The sequence below is a fragment of the Hippichthys cyanospilos genome, chromosome 2 (genome assembly GCF_059441005.1).
Source record: "Hippichthys cyanospilos isolate Australia breed blue-spotted pipefish chromosome 2, RoL_Hcya_1.0, whole genome shotgun sequence".
NCBI lineage: Eukaryota > Metazoa > Chordata > Actinopteri > Syngnathiformes > Syngnathidae > Hippichthys > Hippichthys cyanospilos.
The window spans coordinates 3,552,496-3,573,127 of NC_142370.1; the positions used below are offsets into that span (position 1 = coordinate 3,552,496).

At 39.7% G+C, this 20,632-nt stretch overlaps 1 protein-coding gene across 1 annotated transcript; it reads left to right on the forward strand.

The window, feature by feature from the left end:
• Nucleotides 1-4,826: 4,826 nt before the first annotated feature.
• On the forward strand, nucleotides 4,827-18,340 carry ptges3a (prostaglandin E synthase 3a (cytosolic)). Its single transcript, XM_088407364.1, has 8 exons — nucleotides 4,827-4,995; nucleotides 5,680-5,793; nucleotides 5,879-5,948; nucleotides 6,039-6,137; nucleotides 10,324-10,413; nucleotides 10,484-10,540; nucleotides 17,797-17,824; nucleotides 17,924-18,340. Coding segments are annotated over exons 1-8 (480 nt in total). The 5' UTR covers nucleotides 4,827-4,993; the 3' UTR covers nucleotides 17,944-18,340.
• The last annotated feature ends 2,292 nt before the right edge of the window (nucleotides 18,341-20,632 follow it).

Consider the following 20,632-nt stretch of genomic DNA (forward strand, 5'->3'; position numbering starts at 1 on the left):
TTTACGAGGCTTCACATCATTAGGCCACTTGTCAAGAGTGCGGAAGCGCTCACTCTCAGTGGCTTAATTGATTAGGTGATGGATTGTCCAGCTCTTTCAAATACAGTGGCCAAGGAAAATATACGATTCAAACATCAATAATCCAAAATTGCATAAAACTTTAACTTAATTGCAATGTTAAAGTCAATTTTACAATACCTATTATATTTAAAGATATTAAGACCCCAAGATACTTTAAGTCCTCCACTTTGGGCAGGACCTCATCCCCAACCCGGACAGGGCACTCCACACTTTTGGTACCGGTCTGTCGTGAAGAGAGACCTGAGCTGAAATGTGAAGCTTTCTGTTTACCGGTCAATCCACGTTCCTGCCCTCACCTATGGTCACGAGCTGTGGGTTGTGACCGAAAGAAGGAGATCCCGGATACAAGTGGCCGAAAAGAGTTTCCTCCGCAGGGTTTCTGGGCTCTCTATGTCTCTCGGCTGGCCTGGGAGGGTCTGGGGGTCCTCTAAGAGGAGCTGGACGAATTAGCCGGGGAGAGGGAAGTCTGGGCTTCCCTGCTCAAGCTGCTGCCCCCTCGACCCGACCCCGGACAAAGCGGTAGCTATTGGATGGATGGCGGTTTTGTTTCACTGTTATGCTCTTTCTGTTTTGTGGCTCAACAAATTGTCTGAGTGGCTCAAGTACTTGGTTATTTATGGATACAAATTCATTTGAGGAAACCTTGAATCTTTGAAGCTGTCAACGCTTAGAAGGTTATATGCAGTGTATTGAAAATGTGGCAGTGATGGTAGATGATTCTTTTTTTTTTTTAATGTCATTCATTACTTTTGTCACGTGCTGGCATGGTGGGTGAGGTAGTGGAATGTTCTGGACTCAAATGCAGGGAGATTGGAGGCAAGGTGTCCTAAAAATAATAATATGAAGAAGACAATAAAAAAGGTTAAATACTATATATAAAGTAACAAACAAAAAATCTGAAATAATCTAATTACTAAAGACTAGACCCAAAATTCAGAAAAACACAGGAATATAACTTACGATGACAACAAGGAACTGACAGCAACGGCAACATTGACAACAACACTTTGACAATGACCCGTCAAGAACTGAAAGCAAACATGAAACTAAATACACTCAAAACTGATGGGACAACAAGAGGCACCTGAACCAGACACAAATGGAACAGGTAGCTGATTGGCCGACACAAGGGAAGCGGTTTAACAAGGGCATGTAGACGCAATCACACTAAGGGAGACACTAACACGAGAGGAACAAAAACATGAACGTAAACACACGAGCAGAAGCCCTACAACTCGAAAAGACAAACAACCAAGAGCCAAAAACCTCAATATCAACTTACAAATACCAACAAAACATAACTTTTAGAGTTTCATTACTGCATAATGCACATTGAACACTATCTTGCTCAGCAGGATTATTGTACAGATCTAAATAAAAAGCAATGTTTAGAATTAAGTGTAAACAGATTTTTTTGTGTTACTAGATTTTTTTTGTGTTACGATTCTTTTTCAACATGATTTATATAAATGAATTTGAATTACTTGCCAATAGTTGAGCAAAGCATTCTGGGTTGTTATTTTGCAAGCAAAGAGGTGATGTCATTCCAGTAACCAATGGGCAGATCCCAAAGTGACAGGCTCACTCTGATTGGATTTCAGCCAGGAAATGCAAGAAAGAAGTTTCTAAATTTGCTAATAAAAGGCATTATTTAGTCAATTCAAGCTCAGCATTACAAGATTCATGAGTTTTATTGTCAATTGCATAGTAATACTACAAAATAAATTTCTTATTCTGTTCACTTTCCTGAGCAGACTACATTCTACAATTGAGCAAATAATAAAGTAGGCAATTTAAAACAAAACAAAAAACAAACAGATCAATAAGGGCAGTAATAATGAACCACTAATAAATGAGTAGACTTACATTCTGAGCATATTATGGAGTAAATGAAATGGAAGAAATTGAATACATATGAGGATGACAGTGCAAAATATAAAATATAGTGCCATTAACTTGTCGTGTACTGTATGTGACAGATGAAATGCAGACAAATGTAACAGTTTATAAGGGAACCGTCTCCTATAGCCCCAACATAACTGCAGGATAGCCAAATAATGCCTAGACTGCGGGACAGTGAAGGCATCAGAAGGACGCTCAGCACTGGACCCTACCGACCACGCCAACTTCCTGAAATTGCGTGCAGTTCATCGGACTGTCATCCGCTTTCTGACATTCCTTCGAAGGAAACATGTCCTTGGCCTATCGGACAACTTCTCACCGGTTTTACACATCAACAATCAGGGTGGGATGAGGTCCGTAAGGTTGCTGCTAGTGGCCTGACACTAGCTGATAATGGTCTGCCTCCCATCTGGCCAGTCTGCGGGTGGCTTACCTTCTGGGTATCCTGAATGAGGTGGCAGACTCTTTGTTCCATGGAGTGCTGGCACCAGAGGAGTGGCGTCTGCACCCGGAGGTATAGTGTTCACAATATGGACTCGATTCGGCTGGGCGGAGGTTGATCTGTTTGCCTCAAGGGATTCGACTCACCGTCCTTGTGGCATTGCAGGATGCCTGTTGTGAAGGAGAAAGTGGCTTTCTTGCCTCTCTCCCGATGAGCTCGCTCAGCGTACTCTACCTTGTTCTAACATACAATATCGAATGGCGGATGAACTCATCACGAAGGCCTATAATGCTTGTACAGCCTTTGCCTATAGGCTGAACAGTACGGCAACTGGGTAAGGTTTAGTTGGATGCGTGCGTCGATCAAATAATTTCAATAGTCTCTTGCATTGCGTTGGATATGCCAATCCTTTTATTTTTGTCAACATTCTTATGATTCATTTGATTGGCAGCACATTTTGATTTCAATATACTGATAAAACAATAATTCGAGTAACAAACCAAACTGAAAATCTACCTTAATGACCACGCACGGTCGAAAACTGTTTGCCTCTTGCCCTGTCGCACCTGAGTGCAATCACCAACCGGCACGTATTTATGTAACCATGGCAACCATGGTTCCACCCACCATAATAGATTGGCATGTCTTCTGACAATTTGTTTAACTCTCTTAAGATAAACAAATAAAAATACACAAAAAGCTTTTTGGCTCCAACAATGCTTGTGCGTGCTTGGCTCGCATTGGCAACTCCGTCTCTCACCTTTTGTTTATTTTCATGGCTGTGGTGCAGAAATGTGATATGGAGTCTGTCTTGTCTTTTGGTAAGGCATGTCTGGGGCCATGAGTTCTTGGGAGGAGGGGCCCAGGATTAGAGTGAAAGCCCCCACCAACATAACTTTTATGCGTGGATGGAGATCTCCTTTTATCCTGGAGAGACTGCAGGAAATCCAAAACAGCAAGACTAAGACAAGCCACTGGTGTCATGTGTGAAACACTGTGAGACAAACAAATTCCAACTGTTTATGCCACCACCATTGTGGCCGTACTGTGGTTGATGGCAGCTTGTTGGGGTGCCACTCCATTGTTTCAAGGAGCCCGGAGCCTTGGACCCCACGGTGTGCCCCGTGTTCCCTACTAAAGAGCAAAAACGCACTCTACAGAGACACCCACTGGAGAGGTGCCTCATACAGGATTTCAAAGGGAGGCCAGCATAGGGAGTAAAGCAACGTGTGCATGTCCCATTGTCTCAGCCAGGCATGACAGGGAGTTGCACGCTCTTTCTGTCAGTCCTTTTTGTATCAGATGGTACCCTGCTGGAGATACGGTCACCCTGTGGCCACATGCTGCTTTCGTTGTCACAACAAGTTAATAATGGTGAGGGTCACAAAATGGCGACAAATCATCGAAAAAGCACCAGAAATGGTATAGCAGAAATAATACAGATGAACTCACCCAGTGAAGCAAAGCCAATCAGGGCTATATGGAGGATAAACCAACAAAAGCCACGGGGGGGGGGTCATGGTCAATGGGCTACCAATGATAAAACCCTACCCACATGAAGCATGGAACACAGTATGGCATCAAACCTTCACGCAAGAGAGTTCTGAAAGGCAGACTGGGTGACCCTTTTATCTGGTCAACCGGTGTCACAATTGAAGTTTAGTTGGTCTGCATTCTCATCCTGTGCTTGCGTGACAGCTTCTTCTATGCTTTAAGCACCATCTGGGGGGGTCTCTCATATCTTTTGACATCTGCAAAGTTAATGCTTCAAAGACAATCACGAAGAAGAAAAAGAAGAAAAATAAAAGAAGATGAACTATCAACACTGTTAAGTATAACACTACTAGGAAAGGAAGTGAAAGGGAACTACAGTGGCTACAGAAAGTCTCTATAGTGCTGTCCAACTGACAGTTGTTTTTGTGATCTACAAAACAAAACAAGTCACATTTGTTTATATTGCCCTTAATCACAAAAGAGTCAAGGCTTCACAAGTTGACACCATGATTAACTTTTTTTGTTGTTGGTTTTACTTTTATGTTTGACATTATATACGAAACAGTTTGGGTGTAGGTGACATTAATTTGTTTTAGTGAATTCATTACTAACTGTTGTATGGCTATTTTTTTGCTCATGCACAGCAGGTTGTTAAAGTTCTCTATTAATAATACCGTATATCCTCTTTTTAATTAATTAGCTACTCAACACGTCAAAAAAACAACACTTTGCTGTTTATTCATCAATGTTTTTCAAAAACAGGCAGAGCAGTGATGCAGCATCGTTGCTGAAGTCTTCTTGAGTGACTACTATAAGATGGCAAACACTCTGGCGTATCACATTTAACGATAGCGCTGTATCTATATACGTATGTCTATGGTGAAGGCTGCGAGGAAACCACGCATATTTCACGCGAGAACACCAAAAGCACGCGCCATTTGGACAGGCTACTTGTCATCCCGTTAGCAAATTTATGTCTTACAAATATCTCTACTAGGCTTCTCTACTCGCACGGAAGGGCTTAATTTTGATATTGCGTTCCGAGGGGAGTGTTATATTGAAATCAAAGTAAAGATGTAAGTCTGGTCTTAATTATGGAGGTGTCATTACTGACGGCAACTTGTCATTGCGTACATTGCAGTTCAAGTCAAGAAAGGGGCTAGCACACGATTTAGCCGCATCCGCGTACGAAACGCACGTGCCTGACAAAAAAGACAAAATCCACAACATATCCTTAAGTATAACTCAGCAAACTTTGTGGATTGAAGTAGAGTTGTGCATCAAAGCATTCCGTCCTCGCGAAACGGTTTCTGTTAAGATGCGTTTTTACTGTTGTGTTTTCAATTTCCACGTGTTTTGCCTTAGCTCTTAACCGTCAACCGATCAGACAGGCAAATAAATGAACACACTCGCGAGCGGACAGCATAATGTCAGGATTATGGCTTTCATATTAAACAACGATTCATTGTGTAGATTGGGTGTGCATTGGTCATTGTCGTTATACCTGATATTGATCGTTTACAACATGTGCACCTTACACTCGAATATGATTCGAAAGCCGCATTAAAATACTTTATAAGCCTTTACAGAATAAAACAAAAATCAAAGATCGCATGGTTCTATCAGTTATTCGTTGAACAATAAATGTGTATCATTGTTATGTTACATGAGATCTAATCCTGCTTGCTGGGCCAGGTACAATGAGTGTGAAGTTTTTAAATATATTTTTTTGTGCGGGGTGTGTACGTTCGCGCTTTTAGGCAGCCTGCAACAGCCAAGTGGTACGACAGACGGGACTCTGTCTTTATAGAGTTCTGCGTAGAAGACAGTAAAGACGTGCATGTGCATTTTGACAAGACTAAACTTGATTTCAGGTGGGTCTTTTTCACTGCTTGTCAAGAGCTGGCCATATCATTTTAATTCTATTATTACACTGTCATATCTGTCATTTTGACACAGCTGTGCCAGTGGAGCAAATAACATCAAACATCAGAATACAGTGGAGCTTTATGGGGAGATTGACCCAAAAGTGAGTGTTACATTTATGTAGTGAGTGGATTGCCGGCTATTTGTTGAATGTGTTGCCCTATTCTAAATCTGTGTCTTTATTGCCATCCAGGAATCTAAACACAGACGCACAGACAGGTCTGTGTTGTGTTGTTTACGAAAGGCCGAGACTGGGAGGGCATGGCCTCGACTGACCAAAGACAAGACAAGGGTAACCCTTAACAACTTTGATGTGTTTTTGTCTTGATTTTTGTAATGTTGAGCCCCCCCCCCCCTCCCCAAAAAACAAAACAAAATGAGTTCAGTTCCGAGGCATTTTATCTCTTGTTTAATTGCTAAAAATGTAACTCTCTCTCTTTGACTTTCGTTGATAATGCATCCCTGCCCTTTTAAAAAAATCGCAGTGTGTATAGGAATAGTAGCAATCAGATGAAATGGCATCCCGGTGGTTCATTACACACCTATCTACAGATTCTAGTAGCTACTGGCAACTTTTCTATGTTGTACACTTCTTGTGAATTCATGATCTAGTACTATGGAGATATATTGGAAATATATTGATTGTATGTGCTATATATATGTTACTCTAGATTACGCTGATTACTAGGTATTGTAAGCATTTGGTGATAATTTTCACTTCTCTCGCACGTTTATATTATTATTAATATTTTTAATATCAATATTCTTATGATGATTCAATACTGATGGGACAAAATCATTTCCAGGGCCTGTAACCTATATGAAAGTGGGAATTTTTAAACAAATTTTCCAAGTATCCTAGACTTATTAAAAAAAAAAAAAAGTTTGTGAAAGGGTTAAGTAGCTAGTAAAAATTCAGGTTCTCAAAGGTTAGCTGGAGCTGCTTGCTGCTCTTTAGCACTGCCTTATTGGCTCCCTGCAGCTGTTTTGAAAATGGAATAAGATGAGGAGAGAATATTTTTTTGTTTGTTTGTTTGTTTTAATATGGTTTACAAACATGCCACAAACATTTTTAATGTTTCCAATGCTGTAAAACGGAGTGGATTGAATATTGAATGAGCATTTCTGTCAAAAATTTGCATTCTAGCCTGCGACGCACATTTCTTTCAGTGTATGGTAAGCGGATAATATACAACGCTAATCTGCGTTTGTTTTGCGTTGCTTTGTACGGTGTTTGGAATGCCACTTTTTATGAATAGCAGCATAGTTCCGACTAATGTTAATTTTAAAAAACGCTGGATGACATTTGGAGCCTGTCGCCGACAAGCGTTCCAAACGCCATTCTGCGGCTCGCACATTCCCAGCCTCCCTCAACCCACCCAACCCCGGAAATTCCCCACCTGTGAGGTAAAATGGATTACCTTTGACATACTGTATTTTTGTTCCATTCACGTACATATGTAGGGGAGAGTGGGGTAAGATGAGCCGAATTTTACTTATCTGGATTCAAAGAAAAACTACATAGAAACAAAATTTGAACATATTCCATTATTTCAGGATGTCTACTATAAAATGAAATGATCAGAATGCATTTCTGACAAAGCTTCACAAAATAATGACCTTTCCAAAAAAACTGCAATTGTGCCTCAATTTGCCCCAGGTCTGGGGTAAGATGCCCCCCATCAAGGGGTAGGTTGAGCCATAACATGTAAACTAAACAAAAAGGTTGTTTTTTTTTTTTTTTTAAAGTGAACCTGTTAATTATTTTGTAACAATTAGTTTTGAACTAAGAACAACACACCACCAACAAAAACCTGTTGTTTCAGTACTATCTAGCGACTCAAAAGAACAACTCAATATTCCGACTGTCCAGGTTGCAGTGAAATATGAATTGTTGGTCCCTTCTTGCAGTTCCTTCGGCTTTTTGAGGTCCGAACAGCTTCTTCAGGACATCACTCCGTGGGAATGATGCCTCATCATTCTCCTTGAAAGCATAAGTGGGTTTCTTATTGCCAGTGACCCCTGGAATTCTGGAAATCGGGCACAAACTTCATTCTTCTCAAGGCTGTTGACTAAGCCAATGTAATGATGGTTCCTGCTTTTTTTTTTAATTTAATTTAATTTAATTTTTTAAATTTTTTTTATTTTACAATTACAAAGTCATCAACATGCAGATCTGAGTCATCTGGTTCACTTTCGTAGCTGGAACTCTCAGTAGTGTCTTCTAATGGAACTGCAATATCACTCTCCTCAGAACTGCTTTCTTCTATTTTCAGCTGAGCTTTTTTCCTCTTCAGCACTCTTTGGTCTTTGATGGATCTGTCCATTTTGTTTTTTAGTTTGCTTTTCCACTCTTCATGGGCACATTGGATTGCCAGCTTTTCAGGTGTATCAGTCAGGTTCTTTTCTTCACCCGCTTTCGGTTTGTTTGTTTCCGGGGCTGCTGTTTTTTGGGTAAAGGTAAAATCTCAGTTGGAGACACATAGGATCCAGGATCCTTGGGGTGTGAACTCGGAGGAAAAAACCCATGTTGCAGAGCTTGATGCAGGTAGCTCAGCAGTACTATTGGAGGATGAAACCATGGATGCTTAACCTATCTCTGTCCAGTTGTTAGGGGTGGGAATGTTATTTCTTGTAGCCAATTCTAAAGCCATTTCACAACATTTCTTTGGCGTAATGCCATGAAATTGCTCTGCAAGCTTCTTGACGTGGTCTGCAAGCTCTTTCTTGATCTCCTCTGAGAAGACTCTTTTTGCTTCTGCCGTCCCACCGTAATCAACTGTTTTTACTTCCTTTACAGCTCTTTTTCATGTACCTTATCAATTTTGACCTGTGAATATTTCTTTTATTTGCCACTGATCTGATGGACTTTCCATTCTCGACTTCATTGACTGCTCTCTCCAGCTCTTCCAAGGGTGTCGAGCCCCTGCTTGTTTTCCTCTTATACGTTCTCAGCATGCTACCTCTTTTTTTTCTTCTCTATAATGATTAAAATATGGTAAAAACAGCAAATCAGTTGAGCGTACTTCAGACAAATAGTGTTTAATTACATCAAGGATTCATCTGAATTTCAGTGCCTTATGGGGTAAGTTGAACCACTGGCTGAATTTACCCCAAAGCCTTGGGCTCAATTTGCCCCATAGCCACCAATTTGTGAAAAGCAGGCTATCTTAAAAAACGTGGCTAGTTTTGAGGTAAGTGATTCACATGTTTTTACACCTTACAAATACACCAATATGTGTAACATATCATTTTAGTCTCAGATAATCTTGTTTGACATAACTCTCATTTTACCTAAAATGCAGAAATGTTACTTTGACAGTCAAAAAACAACTTTTCTCGTATAATTAGGCTTATCTCTTTTCTAATGTGCTTACTTTCACCACTGCAAGATGGCAATGGTGAGGGCTTCCTGCCATTGTGATCACATGACCACACATGGTACGGTTGCCTAGATACAAGGGGTGGGTCAACTTACCCAGTGGCTCATCTTACCCCACATGCATTTTAGTAGGCGTAAGTTACACTCAGATTTTCGCTTTTTTCAGCCTAGCTTCAGGAATAATGTTGTGACATTGCTTTTTATTTTGTTTTCATTGGCATATTTGATATTGGAGTAGTCCAAAATAATATTAATTCCTTTAATCCATTACTTTAATGACAAATCTGAAAAAAAAATAAAACGAAATACAACACTTATTGTTTATCAGGGACCAAAGATGAATGTTTGGTAATGGCCCAGATGGCAACTCCCGTTCATTGGGAATCTCTTCAGGGCGATTCTACCTGCGCTCAGTAGCACGACAAAGCTAACGCGAATGTTCTTCGTGTCAGCGAAGCGATGAGCAAGCTGTTTGGCGTAAGCATGGACTCTGCTCTCTTCAGCTTGTAAGTTGCAGTGCTGATCATCGCATTGCTTGTAAAAGTAAGATTTTTTTTGTGTGTTGTAACGTTCTTTATTCGGCACGAGAAAGCCTGCAGAGCAGGACTGAGTAAGTTGTTTTCGAGCACACAGGTGTGAGTTGAGATTAACAGCATCTTGGGACAATTTCCTATTTTCTAAGTTGCAGTGCTGATCTTTGCATTGCTTGTAAAAGTAGGAATATTTTGCGTATTGTAACGTTCGTTATGAGGCGCAGATCTGGCCCGCGAGCCCAATGTTTGACACCCATGCGCTAGCCGGTTCCTTTCAGTTAAAACCTGTTTCCGTCCTGACTTGATTTCATGGCTTGCACGCATTCATGGAAGACTTGATCAATCTTGAGAACATTCTGTGTTGAGAGGTTTAAATTGAAGGGATTGGGACACCTTCGATTATTGAAAACATTTCACTTGATTATTAGGTGGGTAATCAATTAGTTGTTGATTAATCGTTGTACTTAGTGTCTTCATTGTGTATGAACTCATGAGGTGACAACTTTAAACAATTGTCAACAATTGAAAACTCCACTTAAATTGTCTACAATTGTTTGTGTTAGTGCAACTGCCTTAGTGTGGACTTCAATAACTGGAAAGACTGGGAAGAAGACTCAGATGAAGATTTAAACAGTTTTGACAAGTTCTCAGAGGTAAGAGGTTGTAGATAACACAAGCATACACATGCACACACACACATGAATGAAATTGTGTTGTTTGTAGATGATGAACAATATGGGAGGCGATGATTTACCTGACCTAGACTGTGCTGATGAAGAGGTGGGTTTCTTTACTCGTATTTAGTTGTCTGCATGACAGTAGTCATGCATTTATCTTGAATCACTTTGATTTTGTCTTGCACAAAAATGATTACGGGCCTACTTGCAGAGCATACGCTGTCTCTAATTGTTGCTAAGCTATGCTTAGCGTAGCTGTTCAGCTTAATTTTATTCAGACTTATTTATAGACATGCTTGCACAGCAAGTGCTGCCTCGAACTGCTACTAAGCCTGTCTAACTTGATCCAGACCCCTCCCAAACTCATGGGGCGAGGGGTTTGTTTGTTTAAAAAAGTTGAGTCTATACTATGCGGTTTCAAATTCCCTTACAAGAAATGTCAAGTCGCTAGGTGCTAGTAATGTCACAAATCCTGTCCAATCAGAAAGAACTTATGCCCCTGACGTGTCCAATTAGAAAGAGTAGCGCGATGACACAAATCTCCGTTGAAGCTGATCACACACAACCACAAAACTGGAGGCCTGGGCAAATCTCCACTATGGCCGGAGGTTTTGAAACATTCAATTTTATAGCGAATAGGGCAAAACGGAGACATTTACTGCCCGTTTGCCCAGAACCCCAGCTACATGTAGACAAGGCCTTATACCCGCATAACTTAAAACCCGACCAATTTTCTCCACATATGTGTTTTGAATAACATTATTTTGAACGCGAAATAAGTACTATCATCTCATTTACAAGGCCTAAAATGATTACTGTGGGCCCCCGGTTTATGAGATTAATCCGTTCCGCGGTTTGGATTTTAATGCGAATTTGGCGTCGGCCATTGGCAGGCAATCCAATGTTAAATAGCAAATGCGTGTAAAACCCCAGGTAAAAACATAAAAAATGTATATACATATTAAAAATTGGTATCAAAATAGTATAGTGGGTGTTACTTATATATAATATACATGTCTACAATTAAATAACATCATAAATAAAAAATATAGAAAGGATTTATTTACCTTGGAGTTTAGAGAGAGCTTGTTATGGCCATTTTCCATAGTGAGGGTAGGCTAGCCTAGCCTTCTTCGTATTTCTTGATTATCTCCAACTTCGTTTCCAAAAAAATCATCATCTTACTTCTCTCTTTATTATCACTGGCAATCTTGGGACCCATGGCTAACCAATTCAAGTTTGAATTAAGCACTAACATGCACGATAAATTCGTTTTTGTAAGCACTCAAAGGCGAACAAAGCTTTAACGTTCTACCTATTTTGGAAACCGTGTCGCCGACCAATATTGGACCAGCATCTTAGTGCTTCTGTGACGCCGACCAATAGCAGACCAGTATCTCAGTGAGTCGCAACGCCGATCTATAGCAGACCAGCATCCTAGTGATGTAAGTGACGACGCGTGTATAGGCATATGATTACGGACCGAGTCGCAGAGTCACGCACCCACACTGACCGCCATATTTGAGGAGGAGGTTTTTTTTTTTATCGCAACACAAAAAAAAAGGCGTAAATAGGGGGAAAAAAAGGCCGCGGTAGACATTGTAAAGTGAAAAAAACGCAAGCCAGGGACATCGGGGGTTCACTGTATATTTACCTCTAATTCGATACAGTATGCATCCGTTTTACCACGTTTGCATTTTTAAATGCACTTTAGTCAAGCTCTGCCTTATTGCCTCTGTTGTCACCAATGAGGCTGCGTGGATAATTTTTCTGGAGGACTTTGACCCATCATGAAAAGGAAAAGACGGCTTGACTTGTCTGTTCAAGACAAAATGTGACCAGTGGGGGCAGAAACACAGTGAAGAGCAACCGTTCCACGCTATGATCTCGCCACAGTCTTCACTTGAGTAAAGAAGGCTTCAGCAAAGCATTTCTGTCGACCTCCATTTCAAACAAATTAGACGGGTGCGAAGATGACGACCCGTGGAAGAGTAACGAGCATGTTTGAAGAGATAACAAGGAGGAAAAAGAGCACGTCCGAGATAGCCATGCATTGAAATGGGAGGAGCTATTTGGCATGTCAGATAATGATGATGACTTTGGGGGCGTTTCGACAAATTCATATTCACCTATGTAAAAAAAGAAAAAAGCATTGAAGCTTCAAATTGTTTTATTCTTTTATCATTGGTTTCAGCATTTGTGTCCACGCGCGCATACATTGCCTTGCACTTGTCTCTTTTCCACCCCACTCCTTCCCACCCGTAACTGCAAGAGTATGTTATTTGATATACTATGAAGAAATGCGCCTAAAAGTACAGTCGGCCCCCGGTTTACGAGCACCCTCTTTTACGAACATTTCGACTTACGAGAGTGGACCACGAAGTTTTTTGGCCCCTACTTACGCACAAACCTTCCGTCTTACGAACAATCTGACATGCCTTCCATTGTGTTCGTGCATTTATTTTCGATTTGCTACGTCAACTAATTTAGAATTTGATGCTCGTCACGGCAACGCCGAACACTATTGCTCTTACAATGTCACAGTCACGGTGTCAGTCACGGAGTCAGTCACGGAGATACTATTGCCCGGCGTCACGTCAATCACAGAAATGCCGATATGCTATTGGCCGAACGCCTTTATCTAGCTTGATGGCACAGCTGGTCGGGACGGAAGGAAGGAGAGAAAATGAGTGAAAAACGGAAGGAAGGAATGTTGTGAAGACTTTGCAAACTTTATCTGTTAGACATGGCTTCTAAAATTGCAAGTGGCGGTAAAGGAAGAAGTAAGGATGATGACAATAGAAACGAAGCAGGAGATAATAAAAAAAAAAAAATACGAAGGAAGCGCACGCATGGTTAACCTTGCTCGTGAGTATGGACGTAACCGCTCGGCAATCTTCTAAGGGCAAGACTTTCCTTGCCGGTGGACGAACCTCGCTCGACAACAAAATGGAAAGGCTTCTTCTATTATGGATCAAAGAGAAGGAAATTGCCGGTGATATGTTTTAGTTTGAGAAAAGTTTTTGTTTAAGAAAATAAATCAATAAATTCTGCGGGTTGGTCTCTGCTCACCTCCGTCTCCACTCGGCTCAAGTCACGTCGCCCCAGAGGAAAATGTCATTTATCCTTTGTATATCCATGTTAATTTAATTAACAGCAAAGTAGATTATGGTATTAATTTTAAATGTGTGTATATTCGTGATGGTTATAACTATGATTTCACCACGCTTTGCCAGTCAATGTGTACGTACAATTGATCTCGCTTTGCTACATCTACGAAATCATCTGCTCATGCACGACACGGTAACGCTGATATGCTATTGCTCTTACAATGTCACAGTCACTGTTTAGTCACGGTGTCAGTCACAGAAATGCCGATATGCTATTGGTCGAACGCCTTCATCTAGCTTGATGGCACAGCTGGTCGGGACGAAAGGAAGGAGAGAAATCAGTCAAAAACGGAAGGAAGGAATGTTGTTAAGACTTTGCAAACTTTATCTGTTAGACATGGTTTCTAAAATTGCTAGTGGCGGTAAAGGAAGAAGTAAGAGGATGATGACAATAGAAACCAAGCAGGAGATAATAAAAAAAAAAAAAATACGAAGGAGGCGCACGCATTTAACCTTGCTCGTGAGTATGGCCGTAACCGCTCGGCAATCTTCTAAGGGCAAGACTTTCCTTGCCGGGGGATGGACCAAACCAAAATTGAGAGGCTTCTTCTATTATGGATTAAAGAGAAGGAAATCGCAGGTGATAAGTTCTAGTTTGAGAAAAGTTCCCGTTTAAGAAAATAAATCAATAAATTCTGCGGGTTGGTCTCTGCTCCCCTCCGCCTCCACCCAGCTCAAGTCACGTCGCCCCAAAGGTAAATGTCATTTTTCCTTTGTATACGTTATTGAATTTAACTGTACAGTAGATTATGTTACTCATTTTTAATATGTGTATCAAGTCGTGATGTTTTTACCTAAGGTTTTTACACACGTTGCACGCATTCACTAATTAACATAGGTTTGGATTGCCCGTCATACGAGCAGTTCAAGTTACGAGCGTAGCCGCTGAACGGATTAAGTTCGTAACACGGGGGCCCACTGTACCGTAATTTGGTCATTTTAATAACACACACCATGTGTTGTAACTGGACAGCCATAATATGTGCAATCAACTAAAGTCAGAGCTTTTTTTACGTTTTTGTATAATTCACCCAAATTGAAGTAAAAAAAAAGTGGGGTCGATTTCAACGCGAGGTTGACTTTATACCTTGGACCAAATAAATAAACTACTACGATTACAACAACAAGAACATAAGACACAACCTTAATTTTCTATGTTACTATATATAAGACGCATCAACACTGGCAACAATGTAAAAACTATAGCAAAACCCTAATCTTCCTAAACTCTTCATATTTTCTTGTTTTCATATCTGTAAGTTATATATTTGCTATGCGTAAAGTGTATTTCACATTTTTCACATGGTGAGCGGTCAGTGAACGCAGTGCCACTGTAACGTGCTCCAAGCAGTTGTTTTTGGTTTTCTTCGCGATGCAGCTCAAGTTCATTTTACCATAAAGAAGTACCGGTACATAAAGTTTGGCAGCATCTGTATTTCACAAAGTTTATGATTGTGTTTGTATATTTATGTCAAAAGACCGCAATTAATGAACGAGTCACATGCAATAGCCATGTTCTCTAACCGTAGCATTTGGCTGCTTACCTTGCCACTCCTTCATTGAATCAGCAGGAGACATAACTTTTACATGATCTTTTCGATTTTCGTAACATTCCTGTGCGTGATCAAGGATGGACTTGGACGGGGTTTTAAGCCTGCTCGCGCGCTGCTTTTATTGAAAATAATGCCGTAACAACCTCAGCTAACACAGGCTGCTGTTAGCGGCACTTGCCGCTAACAGCCACGTTAGCATGGTTCGTGGTAGAGTGGTCGTCTCCCAGCCAGTAGGCTGTGGGTTTGATCCCCCTACCATCAAGACCATGTCAAAGTGTTCTTGAGCAAGACACTGAACCCCCAATTGCTCCTAATGCTTCGTCATCAGTAGGTAAATGACTAGTTAGTGTCAAGCGCTTTGAGTACCCGAGGTAGAAAAGCGCTATATAAGTCAAAGTCCATTGACCATTTACCACGTGACGTTCGCCCTGTAGCTCGCCCCTCTACGGTAATTATTGTAAGCAACAATACAGCTGATATTAAATGCACATTTGTGTGTCAAAACTCAGCTTTTCTTGGCTGACAGATCAATCTCCTTTGAATGTTGTTGAAAAAAAAGTTACCGTTTATAAGACGCACTAACACTTTTGGCCATTTTTGGGCAAATAGTGTACTTTATATTTGGGTAATTACAGTAATTGTTAACTTGAACTATGCGCTTGTCCTCACTGATGGGAAAGGAAAACGTAAATCCAACTGATTCTAAAATCGAACACGCAGAGCTTTTCGTTTTTGTTACCACATACATTAGCTGACCGGTCTTCATGTGTTGGGGAAGGGGGAGCAATAGGTCGTTGTAAAGAGTCCCAACAAAAATGGCATATGTTTTTCAAGTTACCGTAATTCACAAGCATGTGCTTTAGCTATGTATTTCCAATGGATTCAGAAAGCAGAAAAGCAGTGCTTTTCATCGATACCACAAACATGTTGGTAGTGTAAAGTGTGCAAAGTTGATCTACTTATGCTCCATCTAAACAATATGGCTGGGCCTGGACACATTTAAAACCCATGGACAATGCTAGGTTTAAGCAAACACATTGATTTCAGCAACTGTAGAAAAGTATGAATTCCATTTGTGCTTTATTTACATTTTTGTTCTTGTACATTTACACCAGTTATTCACAAAATCTGTTGAGAATTCAAATGTGTTTATTTTTTGCTATTGCACTATTTTAAATAGTTATAACCTGTAAGATTGACACCTAGCAGATTTTGAAAACTGCTGTTAATTTTTTTTTTACCCCTGGGGGAAATTTTGACCCAGCTCAGGCTTTTTTATGTTTTTGATGTGTGATATCAAAGGTAAAGGATACAAAAAAACACTAGGACGCTAAAATATTGCATAGATTATCAAAACATGACAACTTTCAATGTGCCACTTCTAAATGCTTGCAAACAGGAAGTCGAGAGATACACCATATATGTGTCAAATTTAGCCCATGTCGGGCTCATTTACTGCCATTCAAAATTGGAAATATTGTAAATTTTGCATTCATCCTTTCAGCGGCAACCTGCCAACGGGGCGCAGTAGATATTTTTGTGTTGACACTCCAAAACCACCGGGTAGCGGTAACGGCCAACTTATGACATTTGGAAGCCTTTCAATGACTTCAATGATTGGCTTAGCCTGGACTCACATGATGCAGAAATCTTCGTCGTAACCCTCTGTGACATAATAAATATTACTATTTCAATTTCATAAATATTATATATTATATTTGTGGCCCACCAGCCTGGCCTTATTATCACCCAACTTGGTCTGACTTCAAAAGGATTAATAATATCGTCAATTTCAAATATATACTTACTTACCTCAAAATGTTCTGTGGCATCAGCCCTGCCCACAACAAATATATATATATATATATATATATATATATATATATATATATATATATATATATATATACACACACACACACACACACACACACACACACACACATACACATACAATCGAATGTCAATCAATTGTTCGAGGTGTGTGTATATACTGTGTATGGCTATATATATATATATATATATATATATATATATATATATATATATATATATATATATATATATATATATATATATATATATATTTGGGGGGGGATATGCCCCCTTTATGTATAAAAATTGTACAAATTCCAACACTGTCAACACAACAGTTTGTATTGCGCCTCGTTAACGAGTTGCTATTGAAAGGACGAATGCAAACATCGAGGGAAATGCATGATAAAACATCAGGTTTTCAGTATTTCCAATGATGAATGGCAGTAAATGATCCCAACATGGGCTAAATTTGACACTTTTAGTTAGTACCTTTCAACCTCCCGTTTGCAAGCATTTAGAAGCGGAGGCAGCATGGCATATTGAAAGTTGTCATGTTTTGACAATCTATGCAATATCTTAGCCTCCTTGTGTTTTTATGTATGCTTTAACATCACACATCAAAAAGTCTGAGTTGGGTCAACATTTTCCCCAGGGGTTAATGTAGGTTTCAGAGTTTAAATGCTTTTAATTTTCGGCTGGTGGTGTGCAAGATTTTTCCAGAGGAAAAAAAGCATACTTTGGTTCACAAAAACACTGGTGTAGAGTATGATGAAATTTGGATAATTAGACCCCAAGTTCATTTTGATTGTCTCTTGCAGCATGACACAGCAGACAGCGACGATGAAAGTACGTATTGTTTTTAAATTGACTTTTTGCCATGAACTATGCTGTACTTGAGATAAATAGTGCTCCCTGTTGAAACATTGAACATTTTGTCTCCTCAAGAAATGCCTGACCTTGAATAGAAGACTGCACCTTATGAGTTAGACATGTAAATGTTGGATGAAGGCAGCGGTGGAGAGAGAAGACCAAAGAAGGTCCTGAAGCAGACTGGTACCACCACAGCACAGGAGGTGCTCCTCTGCTCTCCTTCTGCCCGGACTTTTATTGTTGTGTTGCATTCTTCTCCATTCAGTTACATGAGCGGTCCTTTTTACTTTTCAGTCAAAATGCTCCTTTTCCTGAAGATGTTTTTTAAATGACACCTTTCATTTTTAATATTTTGGGATGGAGTTGCACTTATTTTGTATGATAATAATGGTCTCCCACGTTTCTATGTCAAGGTCTACAAATATTAATAATAATAATAGCGCCTAAGTTCATTTTAGCCACTGAAATAAACAAGTTCTTGTGCAAATTGTATCCTGTGTTGTTAGTGTGGTTCTGTACCATACTTTTCGGACTAAGAGCCACAGCAGCAAAAATTAAGATAAATAAATAAATAAATAAATAAAAGATAAAACAATAAAAAAAAAAAATGTCTTTTGTCAAGCCACACCATACTATAAGCTGCAGGTCCTAACGTGACCAGGAAGAAGGTATATGGAAGGTTTTTTTTTGGTTTGTTTTTTGAAATGTTTGTATTAATTCCCTCTTGACAGTAATGTCCGATCTCCAACAGAATGAACATGCCTGCATGTTTAGCGCAATCATATCTATAGAGGATGGATGTATGTATGTATGTTTTCACCATAACGCTGATAGAACACTGCAGAGTTAAATAGCAGTTCAAATTCAAAATCAATACAGTGGGCCCCCGGTTTACGAACCCCCTGTCTTACGTATTTTTCATCTTACGACGTGGACCGTGGCGTTTTTTGTCCCCCCCTTACACAAAAAACGCTAAAACCTTTCGTCTTACGAACCATCCAACATGCCGGTCAGTGTGTCCATACTATTTTTTTCACTTTGCTGCATCGACAAAAAGCAACTTTTCTCGCATGTCGCGGTATATGCCGATACGCTATTGGTCGATTAAGGCAGTCACGGAGATGCCGAAATGCTTTGGCCGGCGTCACGTCAATCATAGAAATGCCGATATGCTATTGGCCGACCTCCCTCATCTTGCTTGATGGCACGAGCTGGTCGGTGTGTTGTGAAGACTTTGCAAACTTTGCAAAAGGCTTCTAAGATTGCAAGTGGCGGTAAAGGAAGAAGTAAGAGGATGATGACAATAGAAACGAAGCAGGAGATAATGAAAAAATACGAAGGAGGCGCGTGCATTGTAAACCTTGCTAGTGAGTATGGCCCTAACCGCTCGACAATCGGTACAATTCTCATGAACAAGGAAGCAAGCAAGCCTTCCAAGGGCATGACTTTCCTTGCCAGGGAACAGACCTCGGTCAACAACAAACTGTAGAGGCTTCTTCTATTATGGATTAAAGAGAAGGAACACACCAGTAGTATGTTCTCGTGTAAAAAAAGTTCTGGTTTAAAAGTAAATTCTCGTTTAAACAAAAAAAGTCATTGTTCAAAAAAAGTTCTCGTTTAAGAAAAAGAAAAAAAAAATGCGGGTTGGTCTCTGCTCCCCTCCGCCTCCACCCAGCTCAAGTCACGTCGCCCCAAAGGTAAATGTCATTTTTCCTTTGTATATTTGTTATTTAATTTAACTGTACAGTAGATTATTTTCCTAATTTTTAATATGTGTGTATAGTCGTGATGTTTTACCTACGGTTTTTGCACTCGTTGCACGTATTCACTAATTAATATAGGTTTGGATTGCCCGTCATACGGCCAATTCGAGTTACGAGCCTAGCCGCTGAACGGCTTAAGGTCGTAACACGGGGGCCCACTGTGTATGTGTATGTATATATATATATATATATATATATATATATATATATATATATATATATATATATATATATATATATATATATATATATATACAAACACACTGATCCCTTGCTACTTCGGTGTATTGCGGTGACATGCTGTGACGATTCCTTGCATGCCAGAAAGACGAGGTAACTATAAATGCACTTGCCAAGGGCCCTCCTCAGACGTGGAACTACTGCAGTACACATATTTATTTAAGTCTTAAATGATTAAACCGTATACACTGAACCGTAAATTAGCAGTAACCATTTTCCTTTCTTCTTCGGAGCTGTGGTCATTAACAAATCAAACATGGTAACAATGGAGGGTTTGCACTTGAAATACATTTTATTTTAAAAGAAATCAAGGTAAGAGATTTCCAACAGTCTGGTGAATGTCGTCTTTGCTCCTCTTCCTGTCGACAACAACGTGTGCCAGAGTGCTTTTAAGGTTTAATAAGGTTTAATCATTTGAGATTGAATTAAATATGTGGAGTGCAGTAATTTGTCTTAAATAATATGTTTAGCTTTTCTCAAAAAGACTTTTATAAAAAAAATACATTTGAAAAGTGTGGGCGCTACTTTGCAGGTTTTACTTTTCACGGTGGATTCTGGTCCCCTTTAACAGCGAAAAATAAGGGATCACTGTATGTAATATATATATATATATATATATATATATATATATATATATATATACATATATTTTTTTTTTTATTAAAGTTCAAGTGGAATTAAAGCTACTGTTTATAGACATTCTTTTTCAAAGGAAAACATGAAAATGAAAGTTTCAATGTTTTCAGTTTTTTTTTTTAAATCATAGTTCAAATGGAAGTAA